This window comes from Equus przewalskii, chromosome 20 (genome assembly GCF_037783145.1).
Source record: "Equus przewalskii isolate Varuska chromosome 20, EquPr2, whole genome shotgun sequence".
NCBI lineage: Eukaryota > Metazoa > Chordata > Mammalia > Perissodactyla > Equidae > Equus > Equus przewalskii.
The window spans coordinates 2,252,309-2,270,940 of record NC_091850.1 but is presented as its reverse complement, the minus strand read 5'-3'; the positions used below and the strand labels follow the sequence as shown (position 1 = coordinate 2,270,940).

General features: G+C 59.9%; 2 protein-coding genes across 10 annotated transcripts; one reads left to right on the top strand and one right to left on the bottom strand.

Moving 5' to 3' along the window:
• Positions 1–788: 788 nt before the first annotated feature.
• BABAM1 (BRISC and BRCA1 A complex member 1) lies at positions 789–8,208 on the bottom strand. Of its 6 annotated transcripts, none has more exons than XM_070586521.1 (10): positions 7,660–8,020; positions 7,168–7,213; positions 6,454–6,801; positions 5,398–5,456; positions 4,613–4,733; positions 4,453–4,531; positions 3,642–3,666; positions 2,267–2,396; positions 1,988–2,074; positions 789–1,264 (listed from the first exon to the last, which is right to left on the bottom strand). In XM_070586521.1, the coding sequence occupies exons 3-10, from the start codon at positions 6,778–6,780 to the stop codon at positions 1,061–1,063; spliced, it is 1,032 nt and encodes a 343-aa protein (XP_070442622.1). In that variant the 5' UTR covers positions 6,781–6,801; positions 7,168–7,213; positions 7,660–8,020; the 3' UTR covers positions 789–1,060. The 6 variants fall into 6 exon arrangements, with proteins under 6 accessions (XP_070442622.1, XP_070442624.1, XP_070442625.1 ...); XM_070586523.1 differs by having other exon boundaries at positions 6,454–6,763; positions 7,660–7,830; XM_070586524.1 differs by lacking the exon at positions 7,168–7,213 and having other exon boundaries at positions 6,454–6,763; positions 7,660–8,208.
• Positions 8,209–9,510: 1,302 nt separating this feature from the next.
• On the top strand, positions 9,511–17,663 carry USHBP1 (USH1 protein network component harmonin binding protein 1). Of its 4 annotated transcripts, none has more exons than XM_070586514.1 (13): positions 9,511–9,640; positions 9,908–10,106; positions 10,199–10,347; positions 10,581–11,016; positions 13,138–13,263; positions 13,437–13,573; positions 13,737–13,877; positions 14,155–14,322; positions 14,980–15,229; positions 15,739–15,960; positions 16,716–16,822; positions 17,022–17,144; positions 17,398–17,663. In XM_070586514.1, exons 2-13 carry the CDS (start codon positions 10,053–10,055, stop codon positions 17,585–17,587), a joined length of 2,103 nt encoding a protein of 700 aa, XP_070442615.1. In that variant the 5' UTR covers positions 9,511–9,640; positions 9,908–10,052; the 3' UTR covers positions 17,588–17,663. The 4 variants fall into 4 exon arrangements, with proteins under 4 accessions (XP_070442615.1, XP_070442613.1, XP_070442614.1 ...); XM_070586512.1 differs by having other exon boundaries at positions 13,434–13,573; XM_070586513.1 differs by having other exon boundaries at positions 9,583–9,779; positions 13,434–13,573.
• Positions 17,664–18,632: the final 969 nt, after the last annotated feature.

Below are 18,632 nucleotides of genomic sequence, written 5' to 3'. Positions count from 1 at the left end.
CCGTGTGAGGCGTCTCGTGGCCGCCCCCGCGCCAGGAGCTCGGCGTCGCTGTGCTCAGGCCCGCGGAACCGGAGGCGTTCCTTGGAGCGGTGGGCCTCCGAGGGCCTTATTTCCCCATCTGCCAAGTGGGAGAGTGATCCTTTCCGGGCCGCTGAGAAGTGGAACCAGGGGCTGGAACACAGGTGCCCAATATATGCTCACGGGGAGGAAAAGCAGTTGCTCCATAGAGCTGTTTCCTTCTACGTGGAACTGAGAAAGTCCGGTTGCTACCCTTCTTCCATGATTGCTCGTCATCCAGGAAGACAGCCGAAGGGTGGACCTGTCTGCCTATCTCCGTCTCCCTTCCCCTCGAGAGCACCACAGCATTTCCCCATCGCGCTGTAATCCTGCCTTCCCACAGGAGACGCTTGATGCAGGCCTGGCCAATCAGAGCATCCCAGAGCTTTGGCCCATGACTGGCTCAATGCAAGGTCACACGACCCAGGCAAGGCCAGTCATACGGGGATGCTGGGAGAAGTGCCACTTCTCCTGGGTTGGGGTTTGGGGACTGCTCATGGCCATCTCACCCCTTTCCACAGGTTGGCAGGTATGCAGGGCACACAGAACACTAACTATGCAGGGTATTTCAGCCCTCCCCAATGGCAGTGTTGCCCAAGCACCTGGATACAGCCAAGCCTGAAGCTGCACCTTGGCTGCTTATCCCTACCAACCAAGCCATCCCCCTTTTTGCTCAGTGGGTGGGTTTTCTGTCATTTGCAACCAAAAAGATCCCAATTAACACAAGCTGATTGCTGTGGATTCTCAAATTTTTGTTTTGGCAACAAAAATAACAGGGAACAACAAAAATCACACTTGACAAACTGGCAGTGGGATGTGGGCTGGGAAATATGGGTAATGGGTGCCCAGAGTCCCTGGGCTGCCTCCTGGAATCCTGGGTTTCCTTCCAGGGCTCCCCAGGTGCCCTGGGTGCCTTCTGGAATCCCTCCCCTGTGTCGCGCAGAGCCCTGTATGAGAAGCCAAGGGCTTCGTTGTGCGAGCAGGGTGGGTGTGCAGGGAGGGCTCAGACAGTGGCCTCCGCCTCCGCGGCCTCGTCATCCTCCTCCAGAAGGCTGTAGGAGGCGTGGCTCTGGCAGGGCCGCTGTAGTGGGTGAGCCAGCAGCTTGGCCATGCAGTTGTGCAGCTCCAGGGCCGGCCCGGCCAGTGCCACCTCATACTTGTAGCTGGTCCCCTTCGTATCCAGGCTGCCCATGAAGGTAAACATGTCCTGTGGGACCAGGGAGAAGCTGCTCAGGCAGGGGTGCCCCTGCCAGGCTCTCCCTGTCCTGGGAGGGGTTCCCAGAGGATGGGGCATGAGGGGTGGGTTCTGAAAGGTGAAGGGAGCTTGCCAGGCAGAAAACATTCCTGCATTCAGCAAACATTACCTGCCACCTACCCAGTCTTAGGGACCCTGAGAGGTCTGTCCCAGAGGTCCCACAATGGGATACAGACAATCCCTCGGCCCCCACACTGATCTCTGGGGAGCAGGGAAGGGTTCTCAGAATAGGGACTTTTAGTTTGGGTATTGAGATATGAGTAGGAGCTGGTTTCAATGCTCCTGTTCACAGTTGGGCAAACTGATACTCAGAGAGGTAAGTGGGTCACCTGAGGTCACACAGCTAGTTCAGGGCTGGGGTGTGAAAGCCCAGCAGAGCCTGGGGAGGCAGGGAGGGCAGGGTGTTCCAAGCAGAGGGCACAACGAGGGCAAAGACAGGAAGAGAGTAAAGCAGATGCTGGGGATGAGGTGGGCAGGACCCTACATGCTCCCGGGGCCACTGTGCCAACAGCCCCACTGCCTCGCAGTAGCCGTGTGAGGATGGCTGTTGAGTAAGCGCATGACCCAGAGTCAGCAGAGCCAGGGCTCCAGGGCTGCACAGCGGAGGTGGGCCCCAGGCCGAGGGCAGGCGGGTTCCAAGACACCCCGTCCACACCCGCCCGCCGCACCTCTCACCTTCCAGCTCATCTCCTCCTCCTTCTCGTCGCTGCCGTTGTGGATGTAAACGATGTCGAAGAAGAAATACGGGCACTGGAACATCTTCTGCAGGGGAAGGACACCAGCGTTGGGGACTCGGGTCACCCCATGCCTCCATGACAATTCTGCAGCTCCCGCCTCAGACTCTGGGAAGCTGCCTGTAGGCGTGCTGGCCCGGCGGTCAGAGGCCCCTCCCCACCACCGTGCCGGCTGTGGGCAGCCCTCCCTCCCTCCCTCCCTGCGCCCGGCCGCGCTCGCCTTCATGGGCTCCGTCAGGGAGAACTGGGGCTGGCAGGGCGGCCGGCTGTAGACGAGGATGGTGCGGATCACGTAGGGTGGCGGGATGGTCTGCACGTTCTCTGTCACCGGCAGCTCTGTCTTCTGCTGGCTGCACAGTGGGGAGCGGGGCCATGTCAGAGCACACTCCGGGGTTCCCCTCCCGTCGCCCTCGGAGCGCCCAGCTCCTCACCGGGCATGCGAGGCCCCAGCGACCCCTCCCAAGTCCACCACTGCCTGCCGGCCTGCCTACATGGCCGTTCCCTCCGCCCGGAGCCCTCCCCAGCCTGGCTGTTCCGCCTGACCTCTCCCGCTCTGTCAGGGACGCTTTGCTGACCCCGAAGCTGGAGCCTGCTCTGGGCACCCTCAGCGCCCCGAGCGGGCCGCACCACTGCCTGAGCCGGACCTGCCCCACCAGGCCAGGAGACTCTGGGGCGGGGCCCGGATCTCAGATTCTAAGTCAGCGCCCAGTTCCCACTCAGCCTCCATCCCCTACAATAATAGGTAAAGGGGATAAGTAGACAAGTTACTGAAGGAACACTGAATGGCCTACAAATGAATGAAAACAAAAGCAGAGCGAAGCCACATATGACCTCTTCCCACCTATCAGGCAGCAGAAGGTCCAGTAGCGTGACCAACCCCCACGCTGGGGAGGGAACAGGGTTGGTGTCCCTGAAGTCCAGCAAAATTACACACACCCCTCCTTGCCCCAGCAGGCCTCCGCTGGGAATCTACGCCATGGGGTCACTTGCAAAACCTGCCTGGATGGCTATACCAAGTTAACTGTGACAGCAAAAGCAAAACAGGTGCCATGTCCACCATCCGGGGCTGGAAAACTGGGGGCGAAACACCAGGGCCCATGAGCTAAGACCGGTGTGTATGTTTTTAAATGGGGGTGGGGAAAGAAGCAAGTCAAAACCAGAGCATCTCGCGACACGCGGCAATGCCGCTCGGTTCCCCTGGCAGTGTCCGTGAGGCATGCCCGACCGGCACGAGCCACCGCCGCCTGGCACGCAGGGTCTGCGGCTGCCTTCGGCTGACAGAGACCATGTGGCCCGCTGAGCTGGAAACACCCGCCACGTGGCCACCTACAGAAACAGGGGGCCGCCTCCTGGGCTGAGACACCGGGGCGGAGGGACAGGGGCCACGACAGACCCCGGCGAAGGGAGACTGGAGGAGGCGCTGCTTTTGCAAGAAATGCTTCCAGAAAGGTGAGTGCGCAGCTGTTCCAGGGAGACAAGCTGCGGGAGGCCGACCTCGGCCTCCTCAAAGGACATTTCTGGGCTGTTTGAAGCTTTCACTCAGAAAAGAGTCTTCTCTTCCAAGGTGAACAATAATTTCCCCACAGGGGACTTACATGAGGCTGACGAGACCTTCCAGATCTGGTGGGGACACTAAGGAGAAGGCTGGCGGCAGAGCATGGGTGGGCAGGGACGGGTGGCTTTCCTCATCCTGACACCAAGAGAGTGTGGGTGCCTCTGAGCCTGGTGGCAAGTACCCCTGTGCCAGAGGTGTGCTGTGCGACCCTGGCCCCATTGCTTGCCCTCTCTGAGCCTCAGTATCCCTTGGCATAGATCATGAACTAGGGGGCTGGCACTGGACACCCTGAAGACCCTTGATGATTCAAAGCCCCCCTTCCCCTCAGGGCCAGGGCTGCTCTCCTCACAATGAAGGAGCTACGGGGGGCGCTGTCCCCTCCTGCCAAGACTCGCCACTGAGTTCTTCTGTAGCTCACAGCGATCACACTCTACGCTCCAGGCTGCACTCAGGCCTCCCACGGTCGAGTCAGCATCCGAGGTGCCGTGCCCAGGCTGAAAGGGGCTGCAGTGGGGACTGTGGCCTTTCAGTCATGCTGCCATTTATTAAGCACCGAGCATAGACTTGGCCTGGGTGGAGTGCTCCCTGTGTGGGTGCAGTGTGCTCACGCAAAGGGCAAGTCAGCTGCTCTCTGCTCCTCTGTCCTGACCTGATCTCCACGGCGCCCCGAGGGAGTGGGCATACTGTGCCCCCCACCTCACGGAAGAGGAAACCGAGGCTCAGAGAGGTGAGCCGCCCCAGCCTGTAGCGGCAGAGCTGGCATGTTGACCTGAGCCAACTGAGCTCAGGCTTCCTGGGATCTGGGGACAGGACGGCCAGCCCCACACAGGGGGCCCCGCATGGAAGGATACTGAAGGCAGAGCAGGAGGCCGTCTCCAGGTCATAGAGGCAGCTGCAGAGTTCGCGGGGGTCGGAGGTCAGGCCGGACAGCTGTGGAGAAGCACAGGCCTCAGCAAGCGGCTCCCTGACCCCCAGAGGACCCCAGGGCACCCCAGCCCGCCCTCGCCTCACCCAGGCTATGTCATCGTTCACCACCACCAGCGCAAATTCGTGGCTTTTGTCAATCTTGTGTTTTGTCCGTACAAACATCTCGATCATCTTCTGGGAGACATTCAGGGCATTGGTTTTGGAGCTGGGGAGGGACAGACAGTGACGGGGTGTTAAGGCGAGGCCTCCGGGCCTGGCGGCACCCATTCACCTGCTCATCCTGGGGACGCCTCCAGCAGCCCCATGACGAGGCCCTGGAGGCTCGGGTCACGCAGCAGGGGGCTGGCGCAGCCCAGCCAACCCTCTCCAGCTCCCGCACGCCCCAAGGGGGTCCCTCTGGCTAGCCTGGCTCTTACATGGGACCCACCAGAGCTCCCCCAGACCTTTGCTCAGCCACAGGCAGTCCTGGATGCCCGTCCCCAGCAACTCCCAGAGCTGCTCAGGCACCGTCCAGCCCCTGCCACCCAACCCCACAGAGACCCAGCTGCTCAGGGCAAGGGCTGCGGGGTCAGCCAGGCCTGCGTCTGAATCCCGGCCCTGCCCATTTGCTGTGGGGCCCTGGGCGACTTTGCATCTCAGAGTTTCCAAGTCACTGCTGACACTGGTGGCGCTGACAGCTCGCACGCACTTGGAACAGGGCCCCAGCCGCTGCGGCTGTATCGATACCAGTTATCCCCGTTCCTCTCTGACACCGCCAGGCCCAGGCCGGGCCAGCCTGCGGGGAGTCTCCGACAGCCCACCCTGCAGTTTTTGGGCTGGGCCCCTCCCAGCTGTGACTGCACATTCAAAGCCCCACATGTGCCCCTCACCCATTAAACGACTCCAACTTTGGCAGGGCCATTTCCTCCGACAGGTCCAGGCAGAGGATCTGCAATGAAGGCGGACGGTGGGAGGGCACTGTGCCCAGCAGCACCGGGGCACGAACGCCGGCCCCACCACTCCGCTGGCCTCTCCAAGCAGCCCCCTCGGCAAAGGTGGTACGACGCCCCCAATTCCTAGCCAAGCTCTCCACTTCGGGACGGGGCTCAGGGGATTCAGGATTCCAGCTTGATGAGTGAATAAATGAACCAGAGGACATGTGACACAGAAACAGGATATACTGGGGCTGCCCTGGGGTGTAGTGGTTAAGTCTCCACTTCAGCGGCTCGCGGGGTCAGATCCCAGGCATGGACCTACACACTGCCCATCAACCATGCTGTGGCTGCGGCCCACATACAAAATACAGGAAGAAGGGCACAGATGTTAGCTCAGAGCCAATCTTCCTCAACAAAAAGAGAAGGACTGGCAACAGATGTCAGTTTAGGGCTAATCCTCCTCACAAAAAAACCCCCCACAAAACCAAGGATATAGTGGGTTGAATTGTGGTCCCCAAAAGATATGTCCTCATAGAACCTCAGAATGTGACTTTATTTGGAATTAGGATCTTTACTGATATAATTCAGGTGAAATCTTGAGATAAGATCATCCTGACCCAATGACAAGTGTCCTTATGAGGGACAGAAGAGGAAGACAAAGGGACACAGAGGGGAAGGCCACGTGGAGACGGAGGCAGAGACTAGGATGACACAGCCACAGCCGAGGACGCCTGGAGCCCCCAGAAGCTGGAAGAGGCCAGGCAGGCCCCTGCCCAGAGCCTGTGGAGGGAGGGTGGCCCTGCTGACGCCTGATGTGGGACTTCTGGCCACCAGGACTGTGAGAAAACACATTCCTGTTGTTTGAAGCTCCCTGGTTTGTGGTCATTTGTTGGGGCAGCCCTAGGAAACTCACACGAAAGGACTGTTTGCAGAGTGAATCCCAAAAGGCAAGAATGTTTAAGCCCAAGGTTCCCTAGTGCCTCGGAGCCACAGGCCGAGGCCCTCACTTACCACCTTCTCTGGACAGTTGACCCTTGGCGTCCGCACCTGGATCTCAGGGGCTGGCGGGGGCACCTGCCAGGGCTTCGGGCCGGCTCCTGGAGGGTTGGGGGTCCCGTCGTCAGCACTGGCCGCCTCGCCCTCACCCTCGCTGCGGCTGCCCACGCTGGCCTGGGCCCCCAGCGCCCGGTCTTCGGCCCCTTCAGGGTTGGAGCGCGTGCGGGGCCTGGGCTGCGAGGACTGCTCCCCTTCCTCCTCCTCCTCCTCCTCCTCCTCCTCGGCAGGGCTGCTGGGTTCTGCCACCTCCATGGCTCCTGAGTGGCTGGATGGAGCAGACATGGGGGAAGCCAGGATCCTTCCCTGAGGGGTTTTAACAACATTGGTGACAGTGCAGGAGGCCAGGCTGAGCCGCTCACTGACGGTGAGGGTCACTCCTCCCGCCTGTTTGCTCATCTGCGGAGAGGTGCCTTTCACACGGCCCGCTGGCTTATCCTGTAACCTAAGGTCACGGTCTCCCTGTTTTTCCGTAAGGCTAACCCCTCCCCCTTCCTTGGCCAGTGTGAGTGGCTCAGAAATGGGGACGTGACCCGATACAGGGTCCAGCGGTCCCACTACGGAAGAGCGGCTCCTTAGAGCCGCAGACCTGGGAGGAGAGAAGTCGAGAAGGGCCAGGAGCCACTTTGGCCTCCGAGAGGGGAAAGAGAGCCCGCCTGAAGTGATGCTCACCCAGAAAACGGCAGGCAGACTTGTGAGCACCTGGATCCAGCTATGCCTGCAACCAGAGATACAAGCCACTGACTCCCCTCTCTTACTTAAGCCAGATTGAGCTGGGCTTTCTCTTACCTGAAACTGAAAATGTCTTGGTGAATAAAAGACTAATAATCTCTAGGACTCTCTCCAGTGGGCGCTGGGCTGCCCGGGGGCTGTCTGTGCAGGGGAGGGGCAGGATCGGGGTGTTATGGGTCCCTCGAGCAAGCACAGGACGCCGATGGACCCGCGCGCCTATCTGGGCAATGGGTGCGGGCTGCCTGGGGTGGTCTCTGCGCGCCTTGCAGCCCCTACATCTAAGGAAAACAACGCTCCAGCTGCAGCAAGAGGAATGAAGCTAGACTGCAGGAGACACCGGAGCTGAAGGCGGAAGCGGGACCTCTGGGGCTAGGGGAGGTGAGTCTCTGGGGACGGGCCCCACAGGCTTTCACGGCCCACTTCTCCGCTCACCGTAGCCTGGACCTCCCTCCACCTCAGCCGCCGACTCGCTAGGAAGCCGCCATCTTTCGCCGCCGGAAGCGGGGCGGCGCGGCCGCGACGCCTCCTGGGAAATGTCCTTCCTCGGGCCGCAGGCGAGCGGAGCGACGAACCAGACGCAGCTGGAGAGCCGTGGAAGCTGATAGGCTGGGGCTGGGCTGGGGGTGGGGTTTGGGGCGTGACAGACGGGAGCGGGGCTGCGGGGGCGGGCCCTGGAATGTGATTGGCTGAGCGAGATTAGGCGGAGCTTTTCCGTCTGGCCGACTGATACTGCGGTCGGTGGTCGGCGGTCCTGCGGAGCGAGGCGGGACGGGGCCGAGCGGAGCGGCGCTCTGGGCGGAGGGGGCCGGGCTTGCGGTGTGACAAACTGAGAGAGACTGAGTTGGGCGGCATTTAAGGGAAGAGGCGGGGCTGACTGGTGATTAGTGGAACTGACCTCGACCTCGTGAGGGGCGAGTCTTTGCGGACAGAGATGGGCGTGGTCCAGGCCCCAAGGCTCCTCCCAGTTGCTTATTTCTGCTCCTTATTTTACGTATATTTGCAAAAATCAAAAATATGTACTAAGCCGGAACTATTTCAAAGCACCCTTCCTCCTTCCTGCACACTTCTCCCCTGAGCCCCATAACCGGTTAAAAACCACGCTGAGCCTCGGTTTCTTTATTTCTGAAAGCGTCGGTAAAGCCTGCCCACATCAGCCAGCTCTGGTTCAGTGACAGCCAGAAGGCGCTGTGTAAGCTGAGCCTTGAAGGATGGAGAAATTGCTAGATAAACAAGAGGGGCAAGGCATTCTAGGCAGAGGCGAGGGCGAGGGTCTGGAGGCTTGGAAGAGCCTTGGCGTGGTAGAGCTTTTAACAGGTTAATAGGGCTGGAGCGGAGCTAAGGGTGAGGATTTCAATGCCCCGGGGTACCCAAAGTCAGAGAATTACAACTTCTCTTCCTACCATCTTTGCAGACACGGAAGCAGGAAGATTCAGCCTTCCAGGGGCTGACAGTGCCACCAGGAAGATTCAGGCTAATCCAGTCTCCGCACGGTTTAGTCCAAGTGCAGAAGGAAGGAAAGGGTATTTCAGGCAGAGGTTACAGGATGGCCAAAGCCCCCCGGGGTGTGAGAGAATTGAGAACCTTCAGCTGTTCACAGAGGGGCCCATCGTGGCTAGAGCAGAGAGGATGCATGGGTGCAAGCAGCTGGCATAGTTTGTAAGGGCCTTATAATGCTAGGCTGAAGAGCTTGAAATGTTTCCCAAGGGCAATGGGGAGCTATGGAGGGTGTGTGAGTAGGGGAAGGGAACAGTAAGATCTCTGTCTCTGGGGCCTGGGAGGAAGGGAGTGGAGGGGTGTCTGGGGAGCCCAGGGAGGGAGCTGAGCTGGCAGCCACATGGGAGGGGAGAGGCTTGGGCTGTGGCTATGGATGGAGACGAAGAGGCCCTTTTAGAGATGGATACCGGAAAAATGGACAGGATGGAGGGACCATCTGGGCCCTGAGGAATGCCGCATTTATGCAAGAAAAACAGCAGCTGGCAGAGGAAGCAGAGATGGGACAGACAGAGAGATAGCAGGGAATCAGGAGGGTGTGTTACGATTCACTTCCCGGATGGTGCCCAGCCGGCCGCGTGCAAAGTGCTTGTTAGAACTCCCAAGACACTGTAGGAAAATGCTGTAATTACCCCATTTTACAGATAAGGAATCTCAGGCTCACATGTTGGAGGAGCTCAGAGGCTGAAGTGAGGAGGGATTGACATCTTGGGAGCTGGACACGGACACGTGTGCCCCACTGGGGCTGGAGGAAGCCGCTGTCCTTGAGGAGGAAACCGCACAATAACAAGTCACATGACCAGGGGAGGGGGCTTCCTGTTTCCCCGGCCCCTCCCAGGCCAATCTTGGCCCGCCCTGGCCTGAGCGGGCAGTGGCTAGAGTGACCCCAAGAGTCTTCAAGATACTCGAGCCTCTGACCAAGGTGCTCCCAGAGGAACAGAAAAGTAGAAGTAGAGCGGGCTGGGGTGACCCAACCCCAGGAATGGGGCCTCTGGTTCAGAAGCACCCTGGCGAGGAGAGGGGACTCTTGAAGTCCTCGTCCCAGGGAGGGGAGCACAGAGGTAGCGAAAGATAAAGGAAACAAAGGAGAAGGGGGAGGTGAGGGCAACCTTGGTAGGTAGTGAGCTACCTGTCAAGGGAGGCATTCAAATGTGCCGAGTCAGCATTGATAACTCAAGATCCCTTCCAGGGGAGAAAATTAATGCCCATTTCACAGAAGAGGAAATTGAGGCTGTCATTTGCTCAGGACAACAAAGGCAAGAGCCCAGCTTAGGCTGTGGCTTTTGGGGGTGAGGAAGGAGGAGGATTCAGAGGACACCGATTTCTGGACAGCAATGAGTGTCCGGGCCACACGTCCCAGAAGCCGACGAGGGAGGCACGCTCCGCCCGTAAGTGTCCCCTCTCCCTGCCACACCCAGCTCTTTGGGACCCCAGGGCCCAGCCCTGCTTAGCTCAGAGCTCAGCCCTGGGTTCTTTGCAGGGTGAGCTGGACCCTGTGGCAGAAAGTTCAGAGGAGGCTGAGGCAGCCAGCGGGAGTTCTGAGCTGGGCCCTGTGCCATCTCAGGAGAGCTGCAGGCCGGAGCTGCTGGGCCCTGAGGTGGAGGCCAGTGGGCAGGGTGTGGGGAGCAGGTAAGGCCCCTTGGTCTGTGCCCCCCGCTTCAGCCCTGGTGTAGCTTCCCCACCCACAGATCTGTGTGTGTCCCTGCCCTGCTCACACACACACCAGGGCTCCCCATTGCCCTCCGCAGCCTGACTTTCAAGGCCCTGCATGATGCAGCCGCAGCCTTGACACACAGCCTCGGTGTGCCACCCACCCCAGAGGATCCCATTTCCAGAACCTTCCATCTCTCGCCTCTTCACAGGACGGACAAAGAGGCTGATGGGGACTTTAGCAGGAGCTTGGCTCCAGCCCCCGAGGGACCCCATGAACCTGCAGAGGAAGCCCACCAGGCACCAGAGGCAGCCCCCCGGGAGGAGGAGCCTGGCCCCACCGGGCCCGGAGCCCCTGATGTGTTTCACGCTCTCCAGAATGCGCTGAGCGCGCTGGAGGCCGCCGCCGCAGCCTGGCGCCACCGGCCCCCAGGCCGCCCTGGGCCGACAGAGGAGGAGGGCAGAAGCGAGGAGGGACCGGTGCCCTGCTGGGAGCAGGAGGGGGCAGGCTGCCGGCGGGAGGCTGCCCGCCTGTCAGAGAGGAATGCCTGGCTGCGCTTGGCCCTGGGCAGCCGCGAGGACGAGCTGATTCGCACACAGGCTTCCCTGAAGGCCATCCAGGCTGAGAAGGCGACGCTGCAGAGAGAGGTGAGTGGGACAGGCCTGCCTCCCAGGGCTCCCCGTCTGAGGGAGGAGGTAGGCCCAGCATGGGCAATTTGTTCATTCGAAAAGCCTTCGGGGCCGGCCCGGGGGCGCAGCACTTAAGTTCGCAGGTCCGCTTTGGCGGCCCGGGGTTCGCTGGTTCGGATCCCGGGTGCGGACATGGCACTGCTTGGAAAGCCATGCTATGGTAGGTGTCCCACGTATAAAGTAGAGGAAGATGGGCATGCATGTTAGCTAATCTTCCTCAAAAATTTAATTAATTAATTAAATTAAAAAAAAAAAAAAAACCTTTTATGGAGCATTGACTGCAGAGCCCCAAACAGACAAAGGTCCCTTCCAATCTTAGCGAAGGCCATCAGGGAGGCCCAGTGAGGAAGTGGCATTTCCATAAAGACCATAAGGAGGTGGGGGAGGAGCCATGCAAGGTTCTGGGGGAAGAACATGGTGGGCAGAGAGGCACCAGCATATGCAAAGGCCCTGAGGTGGGAGTGTGATTGGTGTGTTCAAGGAAGAGTGAGGAGGCCAGTGTGGGGGTGAGTGGGAGGAGATGAGGGCATGGAGGTGATGGCAGGTTGTGCACGGCCTTGTGGGCTGTGGGGAGGATTTGAGCTTTTGTTCTGAGTAAGGTGGGAGCCACGGAGGTTTCTGAGCAGGAGAGGGTCTGGACCTGACGCAGGCATTCACAGGTGCCCTCTGGTGGCCGTGGGAGGAACAGCTTGTAGGGTGCCAGGGTGGAAGCCTAGAGATTCAGGGAGTCCAGACACTGGCTGGATAGTGGGAGTTGTAGAGGTGGCGAGAACTGAGCAGATTCTGGGTGATGTTGAAGGTGGAGCTGGCAGGTGGGGGTCTGAAAGCTAGAGAGGGGTTGGGGCCAAGTCCTGGTCTGGAGACCTGAGGGACCGGAAGTGAGAAATGGGGAGGCTGCGGGAGGGGCAGGTTTGGTGAGAGGGAGACCAGAAGCTGCTTGGGTCCTGATCAGCTCGAGATGCCGATGGGCCACCCCCATGGGGCCATCAAAGGGACAGTTGTATGTCCAAGTCCAGAGCGTGGGGGAGATATCAGGCTGGGAGGGACACATTGGGGCATCCTCAGCATGTGGGTGGCACCTGAAGCCATGTGGCTGAAAGAGATCGTGGGGAGCAGGCCTCATCTCCCGCGGGACCACGTGGCAAGATTGTGGGAGCCCAGCACAAGGGGGGGGCCATTTCCCTACGGAGTGGGGCCCATTTCACGGCTGGGAAGGGAAATCTTTTTTTTTTCTCTCCCACCCCCCTATCCTCCGCCTCTGGCAACCACCAATCTGTTCTCTGTATCTGTGGGTTCAATTGCTTTGTTTTGTTTTTTAGATTCCACATGTAAGTGAGGTGATATGGTATTTCTCTTTCTCTGTCTGACTTACATCACTTAGCATAATGCCCTCAGGGTCCATCCATGTTGTCACAGATGGCAAGAGCTCCTCCTTTTTCGTGGCTGAGTAGTATTCCATATATACCACACCTTCTTTATCCGTTCCTCTATCGACAGGCACTCAGGCTGTTTCCCCGTCTTGGCTCTCGTGACTAATGCTGCTGTGAACACGGGGTGCACATATCTCTTCGAGTTAGTGTTTTCATTTCCTTCAGAGAAACATGCAGAAGCAGAATTGCTGGATCATATGGTGGTTCCATTTTCAGTTTTTTAAGAAACTTCCATACGTTCTCCATAGTGACTGCACCAGTTTCCACTCCCCACAACAGCACACAAGTATCCCCTTTTCTCCACATCCTTGCCAACACGTTATCTTGTCTTTTTGATGACAGCCATTCTGACAGGTGTGAGGTGGCTGTCTCCTTGTGGTTTTGATTTGCATTCCCCTGCTGATTAGTGATGTTGAGCATCTTTTCATGTGCCTGTTGACCACCTGTATGTCTAAGGAAAGAGAAGTCTTGAGTGGCTGAGTGACTTGCCCAAGCTCGTATAGTGAGGGATCTGGTGGGCTGAGTAGCTGGGGTTCCTTTCTCCCAGCCGGCGCTCTTGCCACTACTCTAGGAACAGGTCTTAGAGAGGGCTGGCCAGTGGTTGGAGCCCCCAGGCCTGACCTCCCCTCCCCCGCCCCCCTCCCACCAGGTCCAGGAGCTACAGGATTCCCTGGTGAGCCTGGAGCCCTTCCCACCTCCCTCCCGTGGCCGAGCAGGTGGCTTGGGCAGTGGTTCCAGCAGCTCTGGGGCAGACGAGGAGCCTTGGGGGACTCATGTGAGTGTGGGAAGCTCAAAACCATGACTTTGAGATCCTTAGGATTTGAGGTGGGGAGCCTCAAATCCTGGGCATGCAATCCCATAGCTTCCAGGCTTGGCAAAGGCCTAAACCGACGATGCATGGTGATTATCGGTGACAAATCAGTGAAGCAAGTCACATCTTCCCAGCAGGACCCTTTCTCCCTGGCTCACCCCCTGCTCCGGCGCCTCCGGAGTGATTCCAGCACCCAGATGCTTGGGCCTCTCCCCACCCAGCCCGTCGCCCCCGAGATGCACATCATGGAAGCCCAGATGGAGCAACTCCGGGGGTAAGAGCCACAAAGGCTGAGCTCGTGAGGGCACCTGGGCAATGCCATATAAAGCCGGGCCTGGAGCCGGAGTCAGGGCAGGGAGGAGGAGTGGCGACATCCATCAGGTCCTGACCACCCCGAGAGGCCTCTCACGTTCCCTCTTCCCCACCTTCGGAGGCAGGAGCATCGAGAAGCTGAAAGGCTTCAACCGCCTGCTGTCGGCTGTGCTGCAGGAGTGCAAGGGCCGCTGTGAGGGCCTCAGCATGCAGCTGGGCCAGCGGGAGGCCGAGGCCACCGCGCTGCGTCTGGCCTTGCAATACAGGTCCGTGCACCCCAGCGTGACGTCACCGGCTGGGAAGGGAAGGGGTGTGCCCTGAGGAGGGCCCCCATCCTCAGAGAGAGACAGGGTGCTTGCAGGAAAGCACTTTCCCCCACCGCAAAAATGAAGGCAATTTTAGGTGAAGGTGCTGAAGGAGTTTGCAAGCTCCTGGGGGCGGAGGTGGGAGGTGAAGGAAGGGAGCCAGGAGCAAGTGGGGATGTCACCTACACAGCAAGCTGGGGCTGGGTGTCCTGGAGCACTCAGAACCAGTGTCCCACAGTGAGCTCTGTGAGGACGGGTATGGCGCCCTGCTCACTCTTTGGGAAGCGGGCTCAGGAGCAGAAGCCTGCGTGGGTGACCTGGAGGCAGCTGAGAAGGAAGCTCAGAGGCTGCTGGCACAAGAGGAGGCTGCCATGGATGGTGGGACACTGAGGGAGCCACAACCAAGGTACCTCTGGGAACCCTGGGAAGTGGACGGGCCAGTGAATGGGGTCGTAACTGGAGAATGGGGCTCCCAGAGCTGGTCCTGTGTTGGGGGTTGGCGTGGCCCACTGTTGTTGGCATGAGGCCTGACTGGAGTTGGCTGGTTGCTACTCAACAAAGTTGGCATGGTGGTTGACAGCCACTGGGTTTGGTATAGGACATCTTTGGCATGAAGATGGATGATGGCGCCCACTGATTAGAACTAGCATGATGGTGCTTAATGGGGTTGGGCTGATGTTGGTACCCACTGGGATTGGCACGATACTGCCTAACAGAGTTGGCAAGCTGAGTGATGGTGCCCATTGAGTTGGCATGATGTTGTCTACCATGTTGGCAGGAGTGACAGTGCCCACTGGGTTGGTGTGATGGCATCCACCACGTTGCCAGGAGCAATGGTGCCCACTGGCACAAGGGTGTTCACTACGTTGTCTTGATGGATGATGTTGCCATTGGGGTCAGCGTTATGGTGCCGACCAAGTTGGTTGGAGAGCACCCATCACAGATGCATAAGATCCATTATGGTCAGTAAGATGGAAGATGATAGAGCCCACCAGGGCCAGCATGAAGTTAGCACAACCATGTCTGCCAGTGTTGACATAGGCCCCTCTTATGTTTCCTGTAGCCCCGAGGGCAGCAGTGTGGATAGGCCTACACCAGAGGAGGTGGCCACCCAGCTCCGGGGCTATGTCCAGCGTCTCCAGGAGCGCCGTGCTCTAGTGAAGATTCCCCCAGAGCCTGGCCCCACCTTGGCACCCACGCCCGCCGTGCCTCATGCAGAAGCCATGGTGCAGGCCATTCTGGGGACCCAGCCTGGCCCAGCCCTGCCCCGGCTGGAGAAGATGCAGATCCAGCAGGACCTGGCAGCCACGCGGGTACACATGGGCTTTGGTCACCACGTAGGACAAAACCCTTGACTGAGGCTGAGAGGGATGTGGTTGGGGGACCAAGTAGCAAAGGAGAGTTCGGCTGGGCTGGGGGCAGGCTTCCTGGAGGGAGGGGAATGTGGAGCTGGGCTTTGGAGGATGAATAGGAGTTTGTCCTCTGGAATTCAGTTTCTTATAAGACTCCACATCTGGCTTTGCAAAATGCCCTTCCTATGGGACAGAGATGGGGGTAGGGGACATAATCTGGGGTGTGTAGCCTGGCATGAAGACTGCTGCTCCCCTGAGCTGCTGCCTGACTTGTCTAAGACACCTGCCCTCTCTGCACGGCCGTTTCCATGGCTGTAGTTTTTGTGGGAGGACGGTCTTTGCCACCACACAAGATCACAGTGAGACGGAGTTCTTGCCTGACTGGCCATCAGCGGGCGCCTCCCGGGGCCTGTTTTTCCAGCAGTTGATCCTAGAGGCGCACATTCTTTGCCCTCTCCTTCATCTCTCAGGAGACCCTGGCGGACCTAATGCTGCGGCTCCAGCTGGTGCGGCGGGAGAAGCGGGGTCTGGAGCTGCGGGAGGCTGCCCTCCGCGCCCAGGGCCCGGCCCACGTGCTCCTGCTGGAGCAGCTGCAGTGGGAGCGGGCACAGCTCCAGATGGGGGGCGCCGACAGCAGTGGTGGCGACAGCAGTGGAGGCCAGAGCAGCGGAGACGAGGAGGAGCGGGTCCAGGTGAGCGGGCCCTGCTGGACCTGGCAGAGAGAGCAGCACACTACTGGCTAGGGGGCTCTGGTCAATCCTGGCCCCCTCTGAGCCTCAGTTTCCATTTCTGCAAAAAGGAAGGAGTTAAACGATGAAGCTGCATGTCCAGCTTTACCACCTGTACTTTAGGGTTTCTTTCTTGGAGAGAATTGAGCCCAGTGAGCCCCAAGGGGTTTAGCGTGTCACTCAAAGCTGTCCCTCTTCCTTCTCACTCCCAGACTTATTTACACTTCCCCCTCCACTCCAACAGGCCAGCCCACGCATCATCTCTTCCTAGATTTTGGTTCCAGCTTCCCCCCTGAGGGCTTCCCTTTTGCCCCTTCCTGTCTAATCCTGTCTGTTCTCTGCTTAAAGCCTTCAGCAGCTTCTGGAACCCTCCTTTGAATCATCTCTTCCACCTCCAAACCTTTGTACGTGCTGTGCTCCTGCCAGGAACACCAGTCACTTCCCTCTTTATCTGATTAAGTCCTTGTCCTCCTGCAGTCTGAGCTCAGACATCACCTCCTCCAGGTAGCCCTCCTAGACTGCCTTAAGATGAGTGCTCCTATGATTTATTTCCTTTGTTAGGAATTAATTTTACCCTTCTTGGGGTATCTCACCAGACTGGGGACTCTATGAGGGGAGGGGTTGTGGCCACCACAGTCTGGGAGACCTCAACATCCAGCTTGGGCTGAGCAAACCCTCAGCCTGGGCAATGTCACTACCTTTGCTTCTGTCTCTCACAGGGCATTCCTGCTGTCCCTGGTGGCAGCAGGGGCATTGATGGTGGCCAGGTGGGCAAAGTGCAGGACTCAGAGGAGCTGGCCCAGGAACTGGCAGCGTCACTCGCCCGGTGTGTGTGTGCCTGGGTCCCAGGCTGGGGGATGTGTGGCCTGGGTGGGGCATTTGGGAGAGCCCATGGCGGTGCTGTGTGCATGCCTGTGTACAGCTGTGTTCACATGGAGACAACACCGTGAGCAGGGAGGTGGGAGGCGGGAAGGAAGACAGGATTGGTATGGCTGTGAGCCCCTCTCTCCCCACCCTTGCACCAGGGCCCTGGGCCTGCGGGAGCAGCTGCAGTCTCTGTGGGAGGAACTGGAACAGATGGCTCAGAAGGGGCGAGCCAGACGTGCTCAGAGTGCTGAGCTGAACAGTGATTTATGCAAGGCTCACAGGTGGGTGCCCCTCCCCTGGAGACCTGGAAGAGCCCCTGGCTCTCTCTGAGCCTCGGCTTGCCCCCATAATGTGGGTGACAAGTTCAATCCACCCCACACCTCCCCTGGTGCCTAATGTTTGTCAGCCCCTGCTGAATGATGCAGAGGCCTCAGGAAGACCCAGTCTCAAAGAGCCCCTGCCTGGGGCGGGGGGTACAGAGCCCTCTCGTGGGTGGCGCGGGGGCTCTTTCCTAGCTCAGCCTCCCCCCTCCAGCGCCCTGGTCCTGGCCTTCCGTGGCGCCCACCGGAAGCAGGAGGGGCAACGACGGAAGCTGGAGCAGCAGATGGCACTAATGGAGGCCCGACAGGCGGAGGAGCTGGCCCTGCTGGAGGCCACAGTGAGGGCCCTGGGGAGGCCCCGGCCGCCCTGCCCAACCCCCGGGCCAGGAGAAACCTTTCTGTAGGCCTTGCCCCTGCTGCATCCAGACCGGCCAGACAGCTGTGGCAGGCCATGTCATAAACTGTCCCGGAGTGATGTTATGATGTCATGTGTTGTGACTTTGCTTGTTGAGGCACGTTCAGCACGGTGGGGGCTGGTGCACCTGAGCTTCTGGGGCCTGGGGGGGAAGGTGGCTGGTCATTTGAGAAAGACTTGGTGTTTCTTGCCAGGCACCATGCGTCATGTTAACAGGACATGTCAGCGGGGTCATGCCCGAAGCAGCCTGGGCTGTGCAGTCAGGGGGTCAGTGAGGTCCTACATCCAGAGCTGGAATTCCAACTCTCACCTGCCTTCAGGAGCCCCCACACACCTTCCCCTGCCCACCCCTTCCTGGGCCGGGCCTGGCAGATGCTCCCAAGAGGAAGATGCCCCCATCCCAGACGGCAGGTGCAGGCTGGCGCGGTCCAGGGCGGAAGGCTGGCTGGAAGAGCACGGGCTCGCGGGGCGGAGGGGGAGGAGGACTCAGAGGCTGCTTTGGAAGGTGCAAAGAATGCGGGGCGAAGCTAAAGGGCCTCCGGGGTGTGGGCGCCTGGAAGGCAAAGCCTGCAAGCCGACCTCGGGCCGGCCGGGGCGGGGAGGACGGCCGAGCGCTCACGGCGGGCAGCTAGGCGCACCGGCGCTCTGGAGCCGCGCCGCCCTCAGCCGGAGCCCCCGGAGCGTCGGCGTCAGGGTCCCAGCGGCCGGCGGCCGGCGCGTCCCCTGCGGGGCCACGTGTCCCGGCCCTCCGCGCCGTCCGCCCGCGCGGGAGAGGGGCTGGGCGACCCGGCCGGCCTGGATTAGTGGGCAGCTGTCCCCTGCAGGGCGGTAGCTGAAGCCCAAGACGGGATTAGAAGGGGTTTCATCGCAGGCCGGTGTGGGCTAGCTGCCAGGCCGCCCCTGTGCGGGCGTGCGCGGGGGGTGGGGTGGCTGCCTTTGCGGGGCGCCGGCGGCCGAGGTCTGCGCCAGCCCGCCGCCTGGCCTCTGCGGGTCCTCCCAGCCGCGGGCGCCGCGGGCGGGCCCTGGGGCTGGCG

What these genes read in the sequence shown, in the direction of transcription:
- USHBP1 (XM_070586512.1), top strand. Translation starts at nt 10,053, where the DNA reads ATGAGTGTCCGGGCCACACGTCCCAGAAGCCGACGAGGGAGGCACGCT. An exon ending in AGGAGCCTTGGGGGACTCAT is followed by an intron (nt 13,264 to 13,433) that starts GTGAGTGTGGGA and finishes ACATCTTCCCAG; the next exon opens with CAGGACCCTTTCTCCCTGGC. An exon ending in CGTCTGGCCTTGCAATACAG is followed by an intron (nt 13,878 to 14,154) that starts GTCCGTGCACCC and finishes AGTGTCCCACAG; the next exon opens with TGAGCTCTGTGAGGACGGGT.
- BABAM1 (XM_070586521.1), bottom strand. Translation starts at nt 6,780, where the DNA reads ATGTCTGCTCCATCCAGCCACTCAGGAGCCATGGAGGTGGCAGAACCC. An exon ending in GAAGGTCTCGTCAGCCTCAT is followed by an intron (nt 2,397 to 3,641) that starts GTAAGTCCCCTG and finishes CCCACTGTGCAG; the next exon opens with CCAGCAGAAGACAGAGCTGC. An exon ending in CCCTGACGGAGCCCATGAAG is followed by an intron (nt 2,075 to 2,266) that starts GCGAGCGCGGCC and finishes CTTCCCCTGCAG; the next exon opens with AAGATGTTCCAGTGCCCGTA.